The 25,619-nt window shown below is 40.6% G+C and overlaps 1 protein-coding gene across 2 annotated transcripts in view; it reads right to left on the minus strand.

The window, feature by feature from the left end:
• The window catches only part of Blm (BLM RecQ like helicase), a 91,771-nt gene that overhangs the window by 40,380 nt on the left and 25,772 nt on the right, over positions 1–25,619 (minus strand). For both annotated transcript variants that reach the window (XM_028754817.1, XM_028754815.1), the window contains exons 2-12: positions 23,066–23,167; positions 21,197–21,891; positions 17,968–18,103; positions 14,110–14,234; positions 10,827–10,959; positions 9,883–10,550; positions 7,430–7,621; positions 5,093–5,211; positions 3,629–3,742; positions 1,967–2,065; positions 1,627–1,775 (exon numbers count right to left, since the gene is read on the minus strand). In XM_028754817.1, the coding sequence (XP_028610650.1) occupies positions 1,627–1,775; positions 1,967–2,065; positions 3,629–3,742; positions 5,093–5,211; positions 7,430–7,621; positions 9,883–10,550; positions 10,827–10,959; positions 14,110–14,234; positions 17,968–18,103; positions 21,197–21,891; positions 23,066–23,163 (2,528 nt within the window). In that variant the 5' untranslated portion in view covers positions 23,164–23,167. The remainder of the gene's footprint in view (positions 1–1,626; positions 1,776–1,966; positions 2,066–3,628; positions 3,743–5,092; positions 5,212–7,429; positions 7,622–9,882; positions 10,551–10,826; positions 10,960–14,109; positions 14,235–17,967; positions 18,104–21,196; positions 21,892–23,065; positions 23,168–25,619) is intronic.

Consider the following 25,619-nt stretch of genomic DNA (forward strand, 5'->3'; position numbering starts at 1 on the left):
ACACACACACACACACACACACACACACACACACACACACACACACACACAGAGAGAAAGAGAAAGAGGGAGAGAAAGAGAGAAAGTGAGAGGGAGAGGGAGGGAGAGGGGAAGGGGGAGGGAGAGGGGGAGGGGGAGGGAGAGGGAATATACAATATATATAATCCAGCATGATGGTGTACACCTGTAATCAAAGCATTTGGGAAGATGAGGCAGGAAGACTGCCAAGAGTTCAAGGACAGCCTGGTCTACACTGTAAGTTTAAGCCAACTGGGGCTTCCTAGCAAGAGTCTAAGACTCTGTACTTCATGTCAATAAAAACCATGAGGAGTGCAAATAGAACAGAAATATAACATTTTATATAGCATTTCTAGAAAAAATTTCTAGTATTCAGTATTCATTAGAACCTAAAACATAACATTAATCTTAAATATAGTTAGAGCACATATCTAATATGAAAGCAAAATATATTCTTACCCCAAATTTACATAAATATTTCTCACTACAAGTGGCATTAAAATATTCCATTACACATTTTGTGATTATACACAAAAAAATTCTGAGAACTCAATAAATCTTGCACTTAAGTATGGTCATTAGTGGTATATAAAAGTCAGATCACCATGGACCTGATGTCTTCTGGCTTCTATGGGTCCCAGGGACACGTGTGGATTCTCATGCAGATAAACACTCATACACATAAAAATAAGTCATTAAATATGTAAAAATCCACCTCAACATTCTGTTCAGCCTTTGCTCCTTCAGTCAGTCTCCCTGAACCTCAGAAAAACCTCAGTATGCAAACATGTTAAGTATTTGCTGAGCAAATTAACTTAAGAGAGAAAGCATCAACAAACTCAGGCAGAGGTGCTGGTGCTCTGCAAGTACGTAGCAGCACTTTCACTTGAGCCCAGCACCCCCTAAATGTATTACCCCTAAATGTAGACAGGCGAATGTTTTTAGTGGCTTTTGTTACCAACTAGTTATGGGTTTGGAAGTAACAAGAGGCTGCTGCTGAGCTGAAGTCCAAGCGAAAGTGCTGTTCTAAGAGATTCTAGAGTGGTCGCAAGTCACACATATAACAGAGACTTTAAGATGACACAGCAGGGTCACCTGCTCATTCATGGAGGCTCTGGAGTGTGGGAGCCAAAATAAAATATGCAAAACGTAATCTGTTAAAAGGATTACATCAGGGTCACCCAGTACCGAATTTGATTTATCCCACTTCTAAAGCAGAGGGTGGGATGCTTTTCCTTTTGTTTCTATTTGTTTATTTGTTTATCAGGGCTTGCTTGTGGAAATCGAAAAGCAACAGGCAGAAGGTGACAGTTCTCTCTTTCTACCAAAGGTTGACCCCAGGCAGTCAGGCCTGGCTCAGGCGCCTTTATATGTGCTGCTACCTAAGCTGCCCTAGAGATTTACTTTTGTTAAGTAAAGAAAAAACCCCAGATGTTTTTTTCCAAATTTGACTACATCATTTAAGGATTAAAAAAAAATCTTCCAACTTCAAATATTCTGACTTAGCTGTCCTTGGGTACAAATCTGGATACTGGGCTTGATAAAGCCCTACAGGTGATGCTAATGTACAGAATCAGAAAATAAAAAACACAACCTTCAACAACTTACACCTGAGGTCTGAGAATCTTCAGCTGTGTGAGGATGTCCTTCTGTACCCTGGGGTTTGCTGTGGCTGTGAGAGCCATCACTGGAACAGAAGGAAACTTCTGGCGAAGCATATTCATCCTTTTGTAATCTTGACGAAAATCATGACCCCACTAATTGGAAAGAAATATTGCTTTCAGGTTATCTGTATCAGGTTATCTGTATCTCTCTGGTTACTATATAAGATGCATTTATTCTCCAGTGGGGTAGCAGGTCGATCACTCGGCCACTATAGGTTCTTCAGTGCTGTGGCTCTGAGCACTACTGGTGGTACAGACATACTGATATTCCGAGGGAAACTTACCTGACTCACACAATGCGCTTCATCAATGACAAATCGTGCCAAGAGCTTTCGCTCATACAGATTCTCCAGAGTAGAAATCAGCCTGTTACTTGCACAGACCTAGAATAGAGACACATGAGATATGTAAACACATTACTTAAATGACTTCCATCACTACCGTTCCAGTTACTCCGTTAGAACTAGTCACACACAAGCGACTCTTCCCTCAGTCTATGAAGAAAGCGAAGCAAACGGCAAACGAGACACTTCAGTACGATCACCTACACCCAACAGTTTTACTTATCAGGTTAGAAGTTCTAAAATCCTTTTCTGTTTCAACGTATCTGAGAGTTACCATACGTTTACTCTGGTTACTGGACTTAACTGTTTTACATTTATTCATTTTGTGTGTGTGCACGTATGTTGGGTGGGTCTGTGCACACAATGATGTACATGTGTCAAATTCAGATTTAAGGAGGTTGGTTCTCTCCTACCAGGATCAAAGTCAGGTCCTTAAGTTACATGGCAAGCACCCCTTACCCATGAGCCACCCTGCCAGCCTGGTAACGGGAGTTTAGATGTGTGTTAGGTACGTGTATACTATCTGGAGAAGAACACTATGTATTACATAGATAGTTATATGCCAATAACAAGCATATCTTGACAGGGACATAAGAAAAGGACACAGACGTCAGGTTGATGAATCTTCTTCACTGGTCGAATCTAGGCAATTAGAACATCAAAATGCATAGTGAAAATTGATTGGAATTTACTAAATTAATAAAGAATACACAAGTTCACACTGATAAGTGTGCAGCTCAGGTAAAGCTTTCATAACGCCAGGATGGACTGTATTAGTAAGCTCAAAACCTGGCATTCATTATAGTAATAACTGAGAAAAAAATCATCAATGATACTAAAACTTGTGGGAAGGCTCTGATGTCTAACATGGAATTTCTACAGTCTCAGGACCTCCTGCAACAGAACATCTACTCAATATAAAGTTGGAAGGGGAAGGAAAAGTTAAGTACAGTGAGGCAGCAGCCCGGCAATACTATTTTGATCAAGTGACTGGTCAGTGAACAGCAGTGGTGATGAGATGAGTCACTGCCAAGTGTCTTCTGACAGCACACAGAGGAGCATGCCAGCACATCTGCACATCCCTGACCAAGGGAGGATAGGAATGTAATCAGCAGGAAACAAGGCAAATTCAAATTGAGGCACAGTCCTCAAAACTGGCCCTCATGTTTCAAAAATGTCAAAATAATGAAACTCTTTAGACAGAAAGAGATGAAATTGGGATTTCTTTTTTTCCCTTTTTACAAAGGTCATTACTGAAAAGTTAATTGGCTTAAGTAACAGTATGTGCCACTGTACATTTCCTGACAGGTAAAGACACAGTGGTTACTAAGGGGATGCTGTACGGTCAGGAAATGCACAGTGAGGTAACGCAGGGTTAAAATGGCAGGTCTGTAACTCACTCTCAATTAAGTGTTTCAGAACACACTGGAGAGAGAACGAACAACACAGGAGGCAGAGAACGAAGACTTTACTATTTGTGGTCTGGAATGACAGTTATATAAGAATTCATTAATGTATATAAAAGATTATCACCAAGTTATTAAAATATATGTATTTAGTGTGTTGCAATATTACACTGAAAATAGTGAAACAAATACAAACCTTCTCTGGAGTAACATACAAAAGCTTGATGATTGGGTCTTTTTTTGATAATTGGAGGTAAATATTTGCAGCTTCTGAGTCAGTCTTATCCCCTGTCAGATATGTAGCTGGAATCTAAGTTAAAAGTAATAATTTAAATTTCTTTTTATTTACACATCAATCAGACATGATTGTGTTTAGGTTTTATGTTCTGTAAGTCATATGTCATACTTGCCAAAAGAAACAAATATCTCACTGTAACAATCAATGCACCATTTTCATGTTTAAGCTGTGTTTTCTGAGTCAAGAGTTTCACTTTGAGTCTCAAACTTGTGACCCTCCTGTACTCTCAGCTTCCAAAGTACTGGTAATTAAAGGCTAGATATGTCACATCTATCTAGTACAAATATTTTTTAAAAATTCACATTAAATGCAACTCAAAATAGCTTTCCCGCCTAGGTATGGTGGCATACATGAGGAATCCCAGCACTCGGGAGGATGAGAAAGGAGGTTTAGGAATGCAAGGCCAGCCTTGCCATCCTAGCAAATCTGAAGCTAGCCTGTACTATGGCAAGATGCTTCTGTGTCAAGAAAAACTGCAAAAGCCTCTTCACTATTGCTTCCATTTTTACAGTTTCATCTCTATAAAAAAGACCATGGTGTCTGTGTAACAGGAGCTCACTACACAACCCTGGCTGGCCCCAAACTTGCTTGTATGACAGGCTTGCTTCTAATTGACAGCGAGGAAGCTCTTTTTGCCTCCTAAAGTGCTGGGGTTTAAAGGTCTGCACCACCATGGCCCGTTTGGCTACATTTACAGTGAACAGCTGAGGAACGGGTACCAACACTGCCATGACATTCTTTAGAAGAAAAATCGAAGCAGCTGTCACGTTGAGATGGTATGATTCTAACCAACACTGCCATGACATTCTTTAGAAGAAAAATCGAAGCAGCTGTCACGTTGAGATGGTATGATTCTAACACTGTAATCAACTCTTGTGTAATGTGAAGTCCTGTATAGAGTGCAGCAGTCACAATCCCTTCAACTCAGCAACGAGGAACAGGACAGGTGTACAGCCACACATGTGCACAGGGAAAAAGAACTATGATGATCTCACACAAGCCAAAAAAAGAAAGTCCTTTATAGCAGTTAAAAAAAAAACCTCAAAACCTACATCAGCAAAATGTAGGCTAAGAGTTCTTACTAAAATACATTCTTATAGAAGAATAAAATCAGACTGAATTACAGATGGTTATTTGAATCAAAGTGCTTTAACACATGTGCTTAACTCTACAGCTGTATGGTTTATTTATTTAATCTTATTTACTTTTTGCAGTATGTTAGGTAAACACTCTGCCATGAAGCTATATACCCAGAATAATTTGTAAATTATTTTTATAATTTAAACAATAGTTAATAATTTTCCTAGCATACTGCCATGTTCTAAGGCACATTTTAATTAATAGTTTTATGTAATAACTTACATCAAAGGAAGTCAGCTTTTGGACTTGATCCACTATTAGTGATCTCAAGGGAGAAATGACAATAGTGACCCCAGGAGAAACACAGGCAGGGAGCTGGTAGCACAAACTTTTACCACCTCCTAAGAGACAAGTAATGAAAAACACGTCAGTTTCCAACTTGAGTGTGAATGTAAAAGTTACAAAGAAAACCAATATAGTATTTAAAGTAATTAGCACAACATCAAATGGTATTACACAGGGCTAGCTATCTGCCATAGTGAACTAAATGAACTCTCAACAGAACTATTTAAAAAGTCTACCAGAAATCCAAATAAACTTCTTTTATATAAGGGGTCTCTAAAATCCTAAATCTATGAATAACATTATTATTGTAAAAATTATTCCTTTGAAATAAAAGAGCAAAGTTACATATGTACTCATTTCCCTCTCCCTGCCTGCCCTGCCCTACCCCATGCTGGGGCTCAAACCTAGGGCTCCGTGTACAGTGAGCAGGTGCTCTACTACTGAGCTATGCCTCCAGCCCCCAAGAACATAGTTTAAAATAACTACATGATTATATTCTAGTTAATTTGCAATTTCACCAATCTACTAATGGCAAAAGTTGGGCTAGGTAGTTTTTAGGACTTCAATTTATTTTAAAAATATATACTATATTCTTTCTTTTCCACATAGTGAATAAATTTCATTTTGGCATGTATGTAGACATGTCAAAGAAATAGTGGGATACTGAGAATAGAGACCCGTTCTATCAGCTGCATGAACTCAGACACACCATTTAACCTACCTAGGCCTTAGTCTCCTGTAAAATCCATGAGGCCAATGGCTTAAAGTGTTATCCAAGAGAAATTGTGGAATAGTTTTATTATATCTGTTAAGAGGTTGAAATCAGAGCGGAAAGGTCTTGAAAATAACTCCTGAAGCTAGGAAGAGCCATTGACAGCCTCTGACTAGATAACTGCCAAAGTCCTTCCCAAGGTCAGAGCTTTCAAGGACCAAACCAGGGTTGAAATGGAGGTACAGTGTCACTAAGTGAATAAAGTCTGAAATGTGGATAAGCTATCTCTGTTTAATATTTTTTTTTAAAGATTTATTTATTTATTTTATTTATGAGTACACTGTAGCTGTCTTCAGACACACCAGAAGAGGGCATCGAATCTCATTACGGATGGTTGTGAGCCACTATGTGGTTGCTGGGAATTGAACTCAGGACCTCTGGAAGAGCAGTCAGTGCTCTTAACCGCTGAGCCATCTCTCCAGCCCCTCTGTTTAATATTTAAAACCAGTTTGAGGGTCTGGATAAAGACTGCTGCACAAGTCTGACAAGACCTCCCCCACACCCCATTACATACAGAACTATGTAATGATAATTTTTTAAAAAATTTAAACCAGGCTGAAAAAACTTCAGATGTCCAGTCAGTAGTATGTGATAATAACAGCAGCAACAATTGAACTTGCTAAAGCCTATAACAAGAGAAACAACATACAGAAGATCTATATGGAAGAACTGAACCTGCTTCCTAGCCTAACTGCTTAGCTAACATTCTTTTGTTTTGTTTTGTTTTGTTTTTGAGACAGGGTTTCTCTGTGTAGCCCTGGCTGTCCTGGAACTCACTCTGTAGACCAGGCTGGCCTCGAACTCAGAAATCCAACTGCCTCTGTCTCCCAAGCGCTGGGATTAAAGGCATTAGCTCATTAGCCTCGGAGATGGCAACATTTCATGTGTTTGATTTGAAATCACGGAGCAGCTTAGAGGCTTTTATAACAATGCAGTCCTGGTCTCTTCAAAGCCTGGGCTAAGAAAGAACTGTGCTTCATCATTTTCATTTGATCCTCATGTGTGAAATGGGCACGATACTCCTTACTGTCCTGAACACACCCACAGAGAGTGAAGTGCTTGTCCACAGGCACACCCCTTCCTGAAAGGGGCAGAGCTACCCTGGAATCCCAGGTCTTCACTCCGAAGTGGATGATCAGAACCACCAGGCAGCACTATCAAAGCACCAGCCAGAAATGGTCTTGGCCTCTCACACCCATCCTCTGTTCCTTTCTAGGCTTATTTAGATTAGAAAAACATTTTTTTTTCCCAAGGAAAAGTTCTACATCAGGTCAATGCAATGAACCTTTTGAGTTAACAACCTTGGAAGCAGCTATGAAGCTTACCATGTCACCAACTAAGCAGAGGCTGACAGACGGACTTTCTTACTGTGGTTTTGGGCTCTAAAGGGTCTCTCCCTCCACAGTAAGAATAACGTGAGGTGTTCTTTTTACTTCTATTACAGAGCTTTCTCTTAACATCTGCCAATGGACGCCTGCCAAGTCTTATCTAAAAATACATACCAGTGGGCATTAGGATAAAGCAGTCTTCACCAAGCAGCGCGGCATTGATCGCCTCTAGCTGATTAGTTCTAAAATTATGCAAGCCAAATTTCTTATGGAAAATCTTCATCATTTCTTTTGTATGAGGAAAATTAAGACTTTGAAAATGTTCATGTTTTGGATTTTTTGATGATAAATTTTGTGCCAACTTATCTACAAAACAATCAATGTTTAAAAAACATCAGGACATTAATACAGTGACAGTTTAGCATCCCCCTTTCCCCTGAAGGATCAATGGCATACTTTCCCTACAGCACACTTCATGATGTCGCATGGCTTCCTTCCCGATCAGTCTCACACATCCCTAGGGGCCCAGTCAAGTCTTTCTTGACTGTGTTTAGCACCTACAATGCACTTTGTTCATCCTTCTTTCTTCTTCTTCTCCTTTGGTGTTCAAGATAACCATACCCTTTCTACTTGTTTTACTTCTGCTGTGCTATAGAGCAAACCTAGGCTGTGCCCATGCTAGGCCGTAGTGTCTTATCACCAGCACACAGCAGTGTGCAGCACACTGAGCTGTGCCCCAGCTACTCTTCCAGTTTTGAATTAATTCCCTTTCTTAGCTCCACTTCTGCTCTTAACTTTGGTAGTCTTTCAAATATTGCGGACTGGTTTCTTGACACATTCTTATTCGGAATTTTTCTAGTCCTGTGATTTTTTTTTTTTTAAAGATTTATTTACTTCATTTATGAGTACACTGTAGCTGTCTTCAAACACACCAGAAGAGGGCATCGAATCTCATTACGGATGGTTGTGAGCCACCATGTGGTTGCTGGGATTTGAACTCAGGACCTCTGGAAGAGCAGTCAGTGCTCTTAACCACTGAGCCATCTCTCCAGCCCCCTCTAGTCCTGTGATTTTAAACACCATATGTGGACAGAGAATGACTAGCTGTCTGACATCCTCCTAAGTGCCCATCCCACACACATCCAACTGCCTGTAAGACAACTGCTTTCTTTTACAAACATTTTTTATTTATTTTATTTTTATTCTGTGGGCATGAGTGTTTTGTTTGCATGTATATCTGTGTACCACATATGTGCCTGGTGCCTGAGGAGGCCAAAAGATGGTGTTGGATCCCCTAGAACTGGAGTTTCAGACAACTGTGAGCTGCTGTGGGAGTGCTGGGAACCTAACCCTGGTCCTCAGAACAGCCAGATCTTGACTGACAAGCCGTCTCTACACACACACCCCAAAGACATGTCTACTTGAATGACTTTCCAACAGTTTTAAGTTCAACAGTCTGAAAATAGCCTTTCTCAACTGCTTTGTAAGTCAGACTCAGCCTTGTGATTTCCCCATTTCTGTGAATGGTGTCACCTGAGCTTCTCAGACCCGTCCTTCACTGTCTCTCACATCTCTCCTGTTTGCACTCTTACCGGGGCAGTGCTGGCTCTAGAGAACAAGAGGCTCTCACACAGCAGCTCTGGCAGCTCCTCGCACTCCAACACTCAACTGTCTCAAAGATAATTGCAGACATCGAGTATGACACATTCTAACATTCCAAAATAAATCCATTAATGGCTATTTTAAAGGTCAACAGCATCACTCTAAGAACAAACTCAGAACTATTAAGTCATCAATGGCAAAAATAGGGAGGGTTGTACTTCATTAAACTTTGCACATGTATTCTTGTTTCAGTAAAAACACTTTGAGATAACTTTAAAGGGCTGACGTAAGGCTTTAAAATTAAATTAGGCTTCACTCTGAGGCCTTTGCAATAGCTTAGTTCATTCCTCATTAAACTGTGAGCTCCAACATGCTTCTCTGAAATTTCCCCACAGCCCAATTCAGGACATATGCCATTGAGCCTTGACTGAGCAGTTAAGGAATGTTTGTTTTGAGACAAGGTCTCACTCTACCATCCATCCTCCTGCCTCAGCCTCCAAGTGCTGGGATTACAGATGTGAGCCATGATGACTAACTTAATATTTATTGAATTTCTGATTTCACATCCTTATGCTGTCTCACATTTTAATGCTGTGAGACATGAAACAATTTTCTCCTTATAAATGAAGTACTTATCATCCAGAATTCTAAAAATATACATATTTTGAGTATATAAATTCACCTTTTTATTTTGCCTACCTCCAAATCAGTAAGTTTGGCACCCATGAACTTTATTGTTTTAGGAACTAAAAAAAAAAAAATGTTACTTTAAAGGCAAAGGGATTTGTGATGACTTTAGAGCTTTACTACAATAGGTTATAATTACACATTTATAAACCTACAGCTGCTACAGAGACAAAAGAGCAACTAGCTTTTGAAATTGTGATTTGTAATTCATATTATCAGTAGACATTTGCATAGAAACAATGTAGTGCCCAGGCAATGATGTGTTGCTATGCTATACAACTTATTTTGGATAGTTGTTTTCCTATAATATTTAAGCATTCAATTTACTTTAGACTTACCAGAGCAATTCTGAATTGACTCTGAGAGGTTTTTATTTTGAGCAGTTGATACCACTGGAAGAAACTTTGCCTTGGCTGAAGAAATCTTTTCTGATAGGGATTTAACTGGCCCACCTTCCTTGATAGGTGGGTAGGCAGCTGTGGAAGATTTGCTGGCTGAAAAATTGTGCATTATGTTTTCCCAGTCATCATCATCATCATCATCAAAGTCATCAATGTTAAAATTATCGATATTATAGGAAGCCTGGATTTCTCTCTCCACGTTATGTCCTGAAGCAGCATGTTTACTCTGATCTTTCACAGTGGTGCTTGTGAGAACACTCCCTGGGAAATAAGTGCTTTCGTTTCTGTTTTCCATCCTTGGTGTTTCAGCCCAGTTGCTACTTACAAAGGACTTCTGTAAATGGGAATTCAATAACGGCCTTTCAAAGAGATTCTGCGGGGTGGCTGAGAATCCTGTCTTTCCTGGAGTGGCGGTGGGTAAACATTCCTCAGTAGACAGGGAATATGAGGGAAGGTATGGAGAATTTAACTCTTTATTAGGATGCCCATCAGGGCAGGAGTCACCGTGCACAATGCTATCAAGTGAATCAAGCTTGTGCCTCCACAGAGAACCCAGAAGACTGACATCATTTCCATTAAAACCCGCTTCAGCTAGGAGCTTCCTCCTGAAGAAAGAAAATACATTAAATATGGTCAGTGCCACAGTAGTCATAAAGTTTACCTTCATTTTTAACCCCAAAAGAAACTATAGAACTTCCTGTCTCAAAAATTTGAATATCAATCTTCAATAAATGGTTTGAAAATTGAATACATTTGAAGTTTAGTGATGTGACTATCACCCTTATGTCTAGGCCAGCCAGCCTGAACTCTTCGCCCATTTCGTTACTTGGCACAGTGGAACTGCAGTCAGATATCTTCCAGAAGGGGGGTAACCAGGATACCTCATGTCTCGCTGTTGAAGCAGTTCGGTTCCACAATGCAAAGCTTTCAGTTCATCAACAGGAACAGTGTCAACTAATTCACAGATATGCTCCATCACATGAATAAGCTGCTGCTGGATGCTTATCTGCTGGGCTGTAAAACAATAGGAAATCAGTAGACAGACAGATAGATAGATAGATAGATAGATAGATAGATAGATAGATAGATGGATAGACGGGATCCCAGAGCCCCGAAATGCCAGGCAAGTACTTTACCAGTGTGCTACCTCACTGGCCCCTCCACTTTTTTCTTTATTAACCCATACAACTAAGAGATACAATTTCAAAGGAGTTGATATTTCAGACGAAGGAAAGAAAACAAATGAGGTCTGGAAGCAATATAAGCAGAGAAAGTGGCCACTCAACTTCACGGGTTTATAATATGAAGGGGAAAAAAAGTCAGTTTACACCGGCTCCAGGGAGACAGCATTCTCTCGAGGCAAGGAAATAAGAAAGAACAAAAGTGCTCAGAGAAGAAAAATGAGAGCATATGGCTGCAGATGAAAACAGCCAAGAGAGGCTGAGCTTGTTGCACGCCTTTAATCCCAGCACTTGGGAGGCAGAGACAGGTGATCCCTGAGTTCTAGGTCAGTCTGGTCTTCAGATAGAGTTCCAGGACAGCCAGGGCTATACAGAGAAATTCTGGTTCAAAAAATAAAAAAATAAAATAAGAAAAACAGCTGATGGGTTTACGGGACAGGAGGGAGACAAGAGGAAAAACCAGGCATACAAAAACTGAGGACAATGGTCTGCAGGGGAGCCAGGAAGTACACAGTTGCCTACTGGGAACTGTGGGAAAGGGGCATGGCTGTGAGATGCTGAGTTCCTATGGCATGTTGCTTTTCTATGTAAGGAGCCTCAGATTGGAAAGAAGAGGTTGCACAGTGGTATGAAAAAACTTAAAGCGAAGGCAGGCTCAGAAAGACACCAGTACCTGCACAGTGGCCAGGAGCTCAGATTTCCCTGCTAGACAGGCCACATCTTACTGCAGACTACAAGGAAAACCCTTGACCACAGCCTTAAGAAAAAGACAAGACAGACAACCATTGTTCTGAATTTCAAGGGGAAAAAAAGGATGGTTGCCAAAAGCTACAAACTAGTAACCTTCAAGGCAAAATTCTAGAACATGTTATCAAAATACCGCTTGGTAGCTCTAAGAAGAGGAAACAATTATGGAATTAGGGAGAGTTCATAAAAACACAATAGCCATCTTAATGCTCCTTCTTGGAAGGATCACTAGACTGGCACATAATAACAACTGCCATTCACTGAGGGCCTACAGAACACTTGAAATCTAACAACTATCCAGCAAGGCAGGTATTATTCTCTTCATTTTCTGCAAGAACACCTGAGAGAGGTGTGGTGCTGCATGCTTATGATCCTAGCTCTCATGAGGAAGAAGCAGGATTATAGGTTGAAAGCTGCTTCAGCTACAGTGTGAGACCCTGATTCAAAAAAACCCCAAACTCAGTAAGGTCTAAGGAGGTTCAGTTAAAGTGCAGCCACACCCCCAGGAGACAGGTTTCTGTTGCAGGTCCACACTTACAGCTAACACTGCATCCCTTCACGCTTCCTGCCTCACACCTCGTGTTTCTAGAGTCCTATATCCTAGTCTTTTGTAATTCCAGAGAGAAAGAGAAATATCTTGAAGAAAGGTCCAAAACTATCTGATGTCAGCTAAGGGGGAAGCCTCTCATGACACTAAAGGCCTCTGACCATATCCTTATCCTTGGAGCCAATGCAGTAGAGAAACTTAGAGATGGAGAAACAGGCTAGTACCACGGTTACCAGGGTGAATTTAAGAGCCTCCAGATTGCTGGTTCAATTCCCAGCTCTGCTGCTGCCTTAATTCTGCAATTACTTAATTATTTAATTCTCCTGTACCTTAGCTTCCTTATTTCCTTACCTCCAATGAGAGAAAACAGCAACTACCTTAAGGGGATAAAGCGAGGATTCAACAATTTGCATTGTAGGGCTCCAAGAAGAGTGAGCAACAAATATTTCAGGGACATTTCCAATAAGAAAAGCAGAGATCAAAACAAAGTAAAATAAGCTCTGGGAGAACCAACAGCAGAGAAGACTATCCACACACAGCACGTGCACTGTAGGAGCGGATGGATGTGCTTCACAAGCGTCTCAAGTGTATGTCGCGAGTCTCACAACCTACAGAAATACTCAGAGAACAGAAAAGAGCTCCTGGGTTTCCAGAAGCTGAATAAATAAAAACAATAAATTTTAAAAAGTTAGTGATAAAACTGAGAAATTTTAGCCAGGTGTGGTGGTGCAGGCACCCAACTCTCTTGAATTTGAGGCCAGCTTGTATACATAGTGAGACCCAGTCTCAAAACAACCTGAGAAAATTTTCATAAAGCATAGAAAACTAAGAGATATGTAAGAAAATTAAGGAGATGTGTGTCTAACATCCAAACAGCAGAGGTTCTAGATGTTGTAAACGAGAGAGAAATGTTAAAAATACCGGCAGAAAAACTCCCTGAACGAAAAACATTCTGGCCGGTGAGTCTACAAAGCTGAAATCAAAGAACGGCTGTTTTTCAAAGACTTAGAAAGCTAGTGGCTTATTTATACTAGATACCTGGAAATGAGGAAAAAACAAAAAACAAAACAAGAGAATCAGAAAGAATTGAGACATGGCTGGATATACAGATAAGTTGTAGAGCACAAAGGCCCTGAGTTCAATCCCAGCATTAGAGAGAAGAAAAGGAATAATTTAACAGGCAAAATATGTGTTAACTTACAATGGACATCCAGACCAGATCAGAACTTACACAATGGATGATCTAAAAACCAATGTGACTGTAAAGAAGGCTTAAAAGATGTAAAACTTACAGGAGCTTTCTGTAATTTCAGTACTCAGGAAGCTAATGAGTTCAAGGCCTGCCTGGGCTATAACAAGACCCTGTCTCCAAACACACACACACACAAGACACACCAACAAAACTCATAAAATTTCTAGGGGTTTTTAATTCACTTAAGTGAATTAAGTTAAGTTCACAGGTAGGCAAATTCTGGCTCTGAAGTGAGCCAACAAGAATTATTTTCAAGATAAAATGAGCCTTGTGAGATGTTGAATTCAGTTCAAGTAAACACTAGCTAACCAAAGAGCCATAATGATTTATGCTATCAGGACAAAGGACACAGCACATGTACCATGTTATACTATGTAGCCACAGTATGCAAATGCAAATATTTTATTTACAAAAGTAAACAAAATATGTTTTTATACCATCACAGTCTTTATTGGTTCCTGGATCAGACTTCTGTGTGGTCATTTCCTCTGGTTTTGACAGAAGGTCTTTTGAGGTGCTAAGAATGTCCTCTTTGTCAGAGTCATCAAGATCCTTTAGAATACTACAAGAAAAAAAAAGTTACCCCAATCACACTCTAGATGAAATAAATGCAAACTTGGTTTCCCACTAGTTTTCCATAGATATATAACAGATAAACAAAAGGTTTTTGTTCTTCTTGTTGTTTGTTGTTTTTTTAAGACTGGGTCAAGTAGCACAGGATGACTAGAACTTGCTATATATGTGCTCAAGGCTTTCTTAGACTGGGTTCTCCTGACTCCCCTCCCAAGTGCTGAGATTACAGTCTTGTACAACATGCAGCTGAGAAACATTTTTGTACTTCTCTTCAACTGACCCGGAAGCCTTCCATCTTCTGGCCCCAAGAGACCCTTTCAACTCCTATCTCCAAGTATATCCTTTCAGTTACACTAGGCTCCAACCACACTGCACCACTGACATTCCTTACGAGCTCTGTGTTGTGTAGGTCACAGCTTCTGTTCTCTCAATTCTCCGTATGTAAATGACAACGTTCTTAGAGTCAAGCATTACTTCTCCGTTTCCCCCGGAGAGTAGTTATTAATGACACCGCTTTCTGAGATTCCAAGCAGCTCGACCCGAACTTCTCGTATCAGGCCAGCGTGCACCATGTGTGTAAATGTGCACTAGAAGGAGCCATCTGTATGCCAGAAAGTGGACACACACACACACACACACAGACACACACACAGACTCACACACAGACTCACACACAGACACACAGACACACACAGACACACGCACGCACACACACACTCTTTATAGATTACACAAAACATGGTTTGTTTGATTGGATAGGAAATTTGTTTAAGCTAAGTGTGGCTCACAGCTGCAATCTCAGTGCTCAGGGGGTAGACAGGAGAATCAGGAGTTCAACGTCATTCTTGGCTAAGAAAACGAGTTTAGGTTGAGATCCTTTCAAAAACCAAACACAGGGCTGGGGGGGGGGGGGGTGTTGCTCAGTCCATAAAGCACTTGCACTGCAAACATAAGAAGCTGAGTTTATATCTACTTCATACACCCAAGAGACAGGGACAAGTGGATCCATAAGAGGTTGCTTGGACAGTAAACCTAGTCAAACTGGTGAAGGATCCTGTCTCAAAAATAGAATACAACAAATAAAAACCATGATAATGAATAAATTATGCATAAAATTTAAGCATATATCACATAATGAATCCAAGAAACTTCTATTTCAATTTTATAATATGTAGTGGTTGAAAGAAAATGGCCCCCATAGGCTCATATGGAGTGGAACTATTAGGAGGGGTGACCTTGTTTGAGTAGGTGTGGCCTTGTTGAGGGAAGTATTTCACTGGAGGTGGGCTTTAAGGTTTTAAATGCTCAAGCCAGGCCCAGTGTCCCCTTCTCTGCTGCCTACTGATCTGGATGTAGAACTCTCTGTTACTCTCCAGCACCATCTCTGCCTGTGGTTCACTATGCTTCCTGCCATTGACAATAATGGACTAAACCTCTGAATCCAATGAAATGCTTTTCCTTTAAAAAGGTAACAGTGTCTCTTCATAGCAACAGAACACTAACACACAATATGTACAACTAGTCACACTAGGCTGTAAAGGAAAATAAAGTATCAAGCTTGTAAATAATCATTTCCAATTGTGAAAAATCTAAATATTATGCTTTGGATCTGAAAGATTAATATATTTGGACAGCTGATGGTGCTGTTTTGACAGGTTGTAGAAATCTTTGGGACAAAGGGCTTAGCTGGCAGATAGAAGCCAGACATGGATCTTGAGAGTTTAGCTCGACCTTCCATTTTTTACATCCTGACCCACCAGCCTGTGACAGTAACAGTCCTAAGCTCCTGCCCCACATGCCGCTCCTATCAGCATGGCCTGCACCCTCTGAAACTGTAAGCCAAAACATATCCTATCCCCTCAAGTTGTTTGTCACAGCAATTAGAAAAGTAATATACTAAGTAAAGTTACTCATGGTATAAGAACTCAAAGAGCTGCCGGGCGGTGGTGGCGCACACCTTTAATCCCAGCACTTGGGAGGCACAGGCAGGTGGATTTCTGAGTTCAAGGCCAGCCTGCTCTACAGAGTGAGTTCCAGGACAGCCAGGACTACACAGGACTAAACCCTGTCTGGAAAAACAAAACAAAACCAAGAACTCAAAGAGTTATGAAATTGTAATTTTGTTGTTTTGTTTGTTTGTTTGTTGAGGGCTCTGTGTAGCCCTGCCTGTCCTGGAACTTATTCTGTAGACCAGGCTGGCCTCAAATTCAGAGATCTGTCTGCTTCGGCCTCCTAAATATTGGGACTAAAGGTGTGTATCATCACTGCCTGGCAAAATCATTAAAATATAGTACTATGAAGAATAATGTTAGAGAAAGAATCTGAAATTACAGATGTATCAATTACAATGTGACAATCAAGCAGATGGAGAGGAAGACCGAAACCAAACAAGGACAAGAAAATAGTTTGTGGGCTGGAGAGATGGCTCAGCGGTTAACAGCACTGACTGTTCTTCCAGAGGTCCTGAGTTCAAATCCCAGCAACCACATGGTGGCTCAAAAAAACCATCCGTAATGAGATTGGATGACCTCTTCTGGTGCATCTGAAGACAGCTACAGTGTACTATTCATAAATAAAATAAATAAATAAATCTTTAAAAAAAAAAAAAATAAAAAAAAAAAAAAAAGAAAATAGTTTGTTAGAATCTTGGAACTAAAAATACTTCTTCCCTCTCATTTAAAATTCTAGTTAAGGTGGCTACAATGTCATTTGTGCAGCAAACGTATTTAATGAAGTATAAGCTAGGCAGTCAACATGGAAACAGCAGGGTGAGAAAAGAACACCACATGGATCTTGGCCACATAGTACCTGTTTCATGAACTGTTTGTAGTAATCAAATAATAATCATACTTCAACTTCCATCACTTCTCCAAACATCACAATACAGCTGACAAAGCATAAACCAGGGCTGGAGAGACGGCTCAGAGGACGTACAGTGTTCCTGCAGAGGACCTGGATTCAGTTCCCAGCACCCACATGATGGTGTATAAACTCTCCTAAATCCAGTTCCAGAAGATCTGACACCTCATTCTGACATTCTTGGGCACCAAGCGTATATAATGGTGTACATATATAAATGTAGGTAAAACATATCATAAACGAATAAGTCCAGTAATAAAAATGTTAAGGCACAAAACACAAGGAACTGCACAGTTCCTTCTTTTCCTAATCCAGACAATACACTATGGGGATGTTTCTCTCAAATTAGTGACTCAGCAATATAATAGTGGATCTCCCCCACATAACTGGGCTGAGATTTGGATCAGTCAATTTTCCTGCCTTAAGTCTCTGGAGTAGGAGGTCTTTAAAGCTAAATAGTAATCCTCCCTTCCCCCAAGTGTGGCAGCTCCCATAAGTAATCCTGGCACTTGGGGAACTAAGGCAGGAAGATCCTGAATTTAAGGGGAGCATGAATTACATAGTAAGAGTTTTTGTTTTGTTTTTAGGACACATTGTCACTATGAAGACCACGCTGGCCTCAGATCCAACTGTACTGCCCCCTCCTCCCCGTGCTGGAACTAAAGGCACAAGCCACCAAACCCAACTAAGAATAGTTTCTAAACAACCAAATAAATAAGTAACAATTTTTTGTCAGGATGCTTTCATTTGCATAAAAGATAAACTACACAAGCACAAAGAATGAAATGATATTCTCTAGCTAAGCTACTTTACTTAAGGCACCTTAGAAACAAACAAGCATATTGATTACTGACTATTTTTACCTGGAACATTTCAACGAGGAAGAAGCAGTGGAAATGATTTCTTCTGGAGAAGGTGGAACAAACTCTATATCATAATCGTTGTCATTGTGTTCAAAGTACAGAGCTTCGTCCCCACAGCTCCTCTTCTCACTGTCTTCTACAGAACAACAGTCGGCAAACACAGATTATTTAATAACCAAAGAGACAGATGAGGCATGAGTTCTCATGAGTGAGTGCTTTTTTCTGGGCGAAAAAAAGCTTTTCTGTATGGGAGTCTTGTGCAGGTTAATGTTGGCTGATTTCTTCATAAAGAAGTGAGACAACCATTAGAGGGCTAAGGATGGACTAGAGCCAAAGATTTGCTTAGGGAATCCAACCTATCTCTAGTTAAATTATAGAACTCGTGTTTCGGTTCCTCTGTTTTCTACTCATATTTAAATAAGAGTAATATGCAGCAGGTAAGCCTAATAGCACAAACACTGTGGGGCTGTTTTCTTTCTGTTTGGTTTGAGACATACTTTTAAACTCTATCTTCCTGCCTCTGCCTCCTGATGCCAGGATCACAGATGTGCCACACAGCTGGCATACACACTGGTACTACACAGACCAACAATCTTCTCTATCACAGAACTGTCCTAGCTGTACAAGCATCTCTCCTGGTGCTCTCTGGTTTTATCTTTTACCACCAGCCTAGTATTCTCTTGAGAAGCAGCAACACAATAGACTGAACAACAGTTTTGCTGGTATCATCATCATCATCATCATCACTTTCCATCCATCTCTCATCGTGTAGCAATTTTAATAGACCTGGATGCTTAAAAACTTCAGACTCTGGATGTGGTATGTATCTGTAGTCTGAGCAACTAAGGGTGCTGGGGCAGAAGAGTGGCCCATAATCCCAGCTACCCAGAAGGCCAAGGTAGGAAGGACTGAAAGCTTAAAGCTTATGTGGACAATTTGGTAAAATCCTGTCACAAAATAAACAGTAAATAAAAGGCTGAAACTATAATTCAATGATAGTGTTTGTCTACTGTACAAGGCCAAAGGTTCAATCCCTAAAAAACAAGGGAAGAGAGGGTGATGCTTTGAGTCCAGATCAGGGCCACTCTAAACAAAGCAAGACCCAACTTTTAAAAAAATTTTAAAGCCAGCAGTGGAGGTGCACAACTTTAAATACCAGCAGAGGCAGACAGATCTCTCAGTTTAAGTCCAGTCTGATCTACAGAGTGAATTCTAGGATAGACAGAATTTCAGAGAAACCCTGTCTCAAAAAAAACAAAGAAAAAAAAGAAAACAAACAAGGGGCTGGAGAGATGGCTCAGTGGTTAGGAGCACTGGCTGTTCTTCCAGAGGACCCAGGTTCAATTCCCTGCACTCACATGGCAGCTCATACCTGTCTATAACTCTAATTTCAGGGCTTCTGACACCCTCACACAGACATATATGCAGGCAAAGCACCAATGAACATAAAATAAAATAAACGAAACAAATAATCAAACAAAAGAAATGTACAAAAGATGAAGGATTATTTCCTGCTCTTATCTCCAAAGGCCTTCTAGGGGAAAAAGGTGTGATTATAGAAGACAATCATGCTCACGATCCTGACTGTGTTAAGCTAATGTTCATGTTCATATCTTAGTTTTAAAGAACATTAATAAAGAAAGGAAAGATGAAAGAAAGGAGGAAAGGGAACAAGTGAGGGAGGAAAAGAAGGGGAAGGGACAAAGGAAAAGAAAAAAGGCGAACTGGGTGTGGTAGCTTATAGCCTTAATTTCTGCATTCAAGAGACTGAGGCAGGAGTATCAAGATCTTAAGACCAGGGGCTAGAGAGATGCTTAGCACTTTAAGACCTCCTGCTCCTCACTGCAGAGGACCTGGATTGGGTTCCCAGCACCCACACGACGGCTTACAACTATCTGTAACTCCAATCCCAAGGAATCTGATGACTTCTGGCCTTTGAAGGCACAAAGCACACACATGGGTGTGTGTGTGTGTGTGTGCGTGTGCATATATGCAGGTAAAACTCATATACAAGCATCTTAGTTAGGGTTTTTATTACTTTGATGAAACACTATAATCAAAAGCAACTTAGTGAGGAAAAGATTTTTTGTTTAACTTGTAGTTCACCCTCTAGGTAAGTCAGATCAGAAACTCAGGGAAGGAACCTGGAGGCAAGAGTTGTTGCAGAGGCCACTGAGCACTGTTTATCAGCTTGTTCATCCGGTTTTCTTACAGCACCCAGGACCATCAGCCCAGGCGTGGCACTGCTTAGTGAGCTGGGCCCTCCTAAATCAGCCATCAATCAAGAAAACGTACGACGTGCTTGCCCACAGGCTAGTCTGGTGGAGGACTTTTCTCAATTGAGAATCCTTTTTCACATATAACTTTAGCTTGTGTAAGTTGACATAAAAATAACAAATACAACATAAAAGAAGACATTTTATATGACTCTACAACCAGTATGGCTCAAGCTAAGTGTTGTTACAAGAATTAATGAATTAAAGCTTAAACATTCCAATGAACTGAACATAATTATTCAAGGGTACACTTCTGAGACTGCTATGGGCTCAGTGCAGTCTTTACACTATACTGAAGCGGCTAGCAGCATCCTAAGCCTCCCCTCACTTTGCACTCACTCAGAGAAGCTTCTAGTTGGACCAGCTCCATTCGTGGCATGTACTCTATTCAGTTCATAAAATTCTTAAAAAAACAAAATCAATATTTATATTTACTGTGCCTTTTGTATATCCGGAAATATTTGGACACAAATATATTTCATTGTACTACAAATACCTACAGTATTCACAGATGAGTGGTTGGGAGCCTCCAAACAGGCAAAGCACATAACCGAGGTGTGCAGTTGGCTCTGTCATCTGTTAGAGCAAGTGTACCGTGTTTGTCTGACACGGCCTAATGTAGTTTTCTCAGAGCACATCCTTGTTACTAAGTTATACCTGACTGTAGTAAACAGGATGATCAGGTATTACCGTCAATATTGCACGCACTCGCTGTGGTGGCAAGCCATTAAGAAATTACACACATGGAAAGGATTATCTCACTTTCCAATCCTATCTATCACTAGACACCTATCTCAACCTCCGCAGACCTGCCTTCTTCATGTCTAAAGTCACAGAACTAGGCCCAGCAGAGCAGAGAGTAAGACCCTCATGGACACAAGCTGGTCTAGTCTCCCGATGCTTGGCTTTAGATTAGAAAGCACTGAAACGAAGGAAGATGAGATGACGGTTACCTCTTTCAGCTCCCAAGGGAGCTTTCAAAGGCTGACTTTCCTGTGTGTCTTTCTCCACGAGTGCCTCAGAAGCAGGGTCACTGTCAATGCAGATCACATCCCTGCTCGAGCAGTCCACAGCCTCCTCGTCTTCCTGTTCCTTCGTTAAATCCACTTGCAGGCATTCGGGGGAAGAAGGAGTCAAGTCAGTCTTTACTGTAGTTGCTTTATGAGGTGGTGGTTTAAAGAAGTTTCTCCTAGTCTTTTTCGGTTTCTGAGAAGTGCTTACTTTTGTGGCAGGGTTCTTGGTCAATGAAACAAATGCATCTGATGCTGACATATCAAAGTCATCCATATCAGCCCAATCACTGAGGGAGTCTGCTGAAGAACTAAATTCTAATTTCTTGAAAACAGCCATGTGGGTTTTCTTCACAGCTGGGGTTTTTGGAGGAATACATGAAGTGTCCTGAGGAATCTGTACCACGTCCAGCTGTGATGGTTCAGAGTATGTCCCCTGGCCTTGCTGTCCTCCAGGGGAATTTTTAAAGAAGCCATCAATCTTCGCCTGCTGCTTTGGTTTGTGGAGTAGAGGTTCGGTGAATGAACAGGCCTCAGACACATTCACATCTTTATCACTCAATGCAGGTGTTTTTACCACAGACACACTAGTTACAGATACATCACCCTCTGATGTTTTCTTTTTAAAAGTAAAACCTCTGAAAAATAATGGAAAAACTGAATTAGTGAATTCATTTGTTTCTGATGCCGAGGACTGAACCCAGGCCTGACTTAGGCTAAGCAAACATTCTATCATAACCTATAATCCCAGGCCTGATGGATCTATTTCCATTTCAACAAATTCATTCACCTATAAAACATTTCTTCAAGTGCAGGTCACATTAATTGTATTACAAATGAACACAGAACCCATCTCACTCTGTGGTTTTGAAAATTTACCAGGTAACTTAAATACATTTGGTTGCTCTGATCCTTCCGATTCAGAGGCTAAGTACTGGGCACTGAGAGTTCCCGGGCCAGTCCCACACTTTGTTTCTCAGGCTGGAGGTCCTTAATAGTCCCTTCAGAAGGAAAAGACAGAATGTGTTGAGGTAGAGAGAGAGAGAGAGAGAGACAGACAGACAGACAGACAGACAGACACAGGGAGACTGACTCAGAGTGGAATTTGCTACCATGACCAAAAAAAAAAAATGTAAGGAAGAAAGGAGTTTTTAAAAAGCTGCTGTGATCTGAAGGACATAAGAGGTAGAGGCCCGCCTGCCGACATTAGTGAATGAAGGTCCACAGTGACATTAAAGTAATTTTAATCTGCGATCTGATGAGGGCACAACCTAAGTACAATTTATTATCAGGCACCTTAGGAACTTGGGATATAACTTGCAGAAGACACAAGAACTAGAGAGTGTTCCCTAGTGTATATGCTGTTTCCCTATATAGTTTTGCAGAGAATATGAGATTACACTAAAGTATAATATCTGTCCAAATTTACAAAAAAATTCATTGCTTGTTCATCCAACTTTACCGAACAAGTATGTGCCAGGACCTGTGTAAATCTAGAACAACCACACCCAGATCTGCTAGCACAGGCTCTATCTACTATTAACTTGCAAAGTGGGAAAACCACCGGGACCCTCATTTCCTCTGTTTAAAAAAAAAAAAAAAAAGAAAACCAGTGAGCTAGAGGAAGCCTGGTGTGGTGATAATCCAAGCACATACAAGGCTGAGGCAGGACTGCTACAAGTGTGAGGCTAGGCAGCCTGGACTGGAGTGAGTTCTAGGTCAGAAGATCCCAGACTCAAACAGAGTTGAAAGGCAAGAGCTCCATTTGTATGACACCTGAACTGTCTTCTACATGAGAATGAACATACTTACGAAGATTTTGGTTTTGAAAGGCTAAGTTGATTATTAAGTTTTCTGGCTGAGTGACGCTGTAGTTGTTCTTGTAGATTGTTCAGAGGAACAGCAGCCATGATCCTAAAAAGGAAGAGGGCAACCATTAATGGAGTTAGGTATTTTGTATCATTCAGCATATTTACTGAGGAGGTAAAGGACTTGACTTAAATAGCCACTATTTCATTCCAGATGTGCCCAGAGTAACATGCTTTTGCTGCTTTTTTCCCTTTTCTTTCTCCTTCTTCTTCTCTTCTTTTTCTTGTCAAGATTGCTTTGACATTTTCATCCAATGACATTTAAAAGTTGTAATTTTTAACTAGGTAAAAATTTACTTTAATAGCAAAACGAACTGGTTTCCTCTTTTCTTCAACAGATGCTAAAATCAGCACAACAGGTAAGGAAAGTGATATAGATAACAGAAGGACTTGAGGAAAAATGGAACCTGGCATAGGCTTGGAGGACACATGAGAAATCGAGCAGGGAGGAATGATCAAAGCAAACTAGGAACCCACGGGACACCCAGTAAGTGAATTCTCGGTGTAAAAGTAAAGATCCAGTAAAGAAAGAACTCCCACAACGAGTGCAAAAGCTAACCAGCAAGAGAGCATGCTACAGTCACCTTGCCCCAGCATATGGCAGTCTGCCACATACATTTCTATCCCTTGTGTAACAAGGTGTTGTATGGCTTAGCTTTCACCCAGATAAAGCACAGCTCAAGCCACCTTGAAATGACTGAATTAAAGAAAGACAGTTGTGATCTATGAATAGTTTTTAAAAAGTTACTTCAGATGAATTATAAACCTTCTTCCTCACTCAATTTGGATTTAAAACAGAATTTACTATTAGTGTGTATGTGTGCATGTGTGTGTGTGTTTGGTGGAGGACACCTGTCATTCACAGATGTGGAAGTCAGAGGGCAACTCTGTGCAGCAGCTTCTTTCCTTCTGCTTTTATGGAGGTTCCAGGGATGACTCCTGGTCCTTGGCTTATAGAAGAAGCACTTTTACTCACTGAACCACTTTATAGGCCCCTCTGTTTTTTCCTGATACAAGCTATGGTGGTTTGACTAAGAATGGCTCCCATAGGCTCATATATATGAATGCTTAGTCACCAGGGAGGGGACTCTTTGAAAGAATTAGAAGGATTAGGGGGTGTGGCCTTGTAGAGGAAGCAGGTTACTGGAGATAGGGTTTGAGGTTTCAAAAGTCCATGCCAAGCCCAGTCTCTCTCTTCCTGCTGCCTGAGGATCCAGATGTAGAACTCATAACTCCTTCTCCAGTACACGTCTGCCTGTGTGCTGCTATGCTCCCTATTATAATGACAACGGACTAAGCCTCCGAGACTGTAGGCAAGCCTCCAATTAAAGAAGAGTTGCTGTGGTCATGGTGTTTCTTCCACAGCAATAGAAGTGTTTGTATGTAGGGTAGTTTTATCATGTTAGGTGTAACTATAACTTGGTTAAATATATAATGAATTTTGTGATCGTATGTGGGATAGTTATATCATGTTAGGTGTAATTATGACCTGGTTATTGTTTTCATTTGGAAATTAAGCGTGAGACAGGAGATATGATTATGTCAAGTGGGCAAGAAATGGACTTGTGATGGCTATTCTTGGTTATCAACTTAACTACATCTGGAATTAAATTAACTAAAACCCAAATGGCTGGGCACACCTGTAAGGGATTCTTTTCTTAAGTAATTTGAAATGGGAAAAGCCACTTTTAATCTGGATCTTTGAGGTTGGAAGATACACCTTGAATCTGAGCTAAACATTGTGCTGGCAGCCTATATAAAGGACATGGAAGAAGGAAGCTTGCTCTTTACTTGATCTCACTGGCTAATCAATCGTCATGACTCCAGTGTGCACTAAAAAGACCAACTGAGATAGCCAGTCTCGTGGACTGAGAACCGCTGGGTTCCTGGACCTTCTGTTGGTAGACAGCTATTGTTGGATTAGCTGGACCACAGCCAGTAAGGTTAGTTCTATGAATCTGTTCCTCAAAAGAATCCTGACTAATACACAAGGTCTTACTATATAACCTTGGCTGATCTCAAACTCATGAACTTCCTGTGTCCAGTGCTGGGATTACAGGCAAATGCTACCATACTCAGTTTATCACTCTATTTCTATAATACACCTTTGTTTTATACCATATACATATTTAGAGGAAGGATTAATAATATTAGATAGGTCACACTACAGTGTTTTAGAAGTTCATTTTTGAAAATGGTGATATTTAAATTGACTCATAATTTTTTAATTCAGTAACTGGAATTGTCTTATTAGTTTCAAAATAATAAATCAGGTCTGGGAAGATAGCTCAGTGGGTAAACTCAGTGTGAGGACCTGAGTTGAAAACTAAAATATGTGTATAGTATGTATCTGTAATGTTGGTGCTTCTCTAATAAGCAAAGATAGGAGAAGCTCTGGAAACTTGAGAGCCGGTTAGCCTAGTGTACAGAGTAAACAACAATGAAGATACACACACACACACACACACACACACACACACACACACACACACACACAC

The sequence above is a fragment of the Grammomys surdaster genome, unplaced genomic scaffold (assembly GCF_004785775.1).
Source record: "Grammomys surdaster isolate TR1022 unplaced genomic scaffold, NIH_TR_1.0 126036, whole genome shotgun sequence".
Classification (NCBI taxonomy): domain Eukaryota; kingdom Metazoa; phylum Chordata; class Mammalia; order Rodentia; family Muridae; genus Grammomys; species Grammomys surdaster.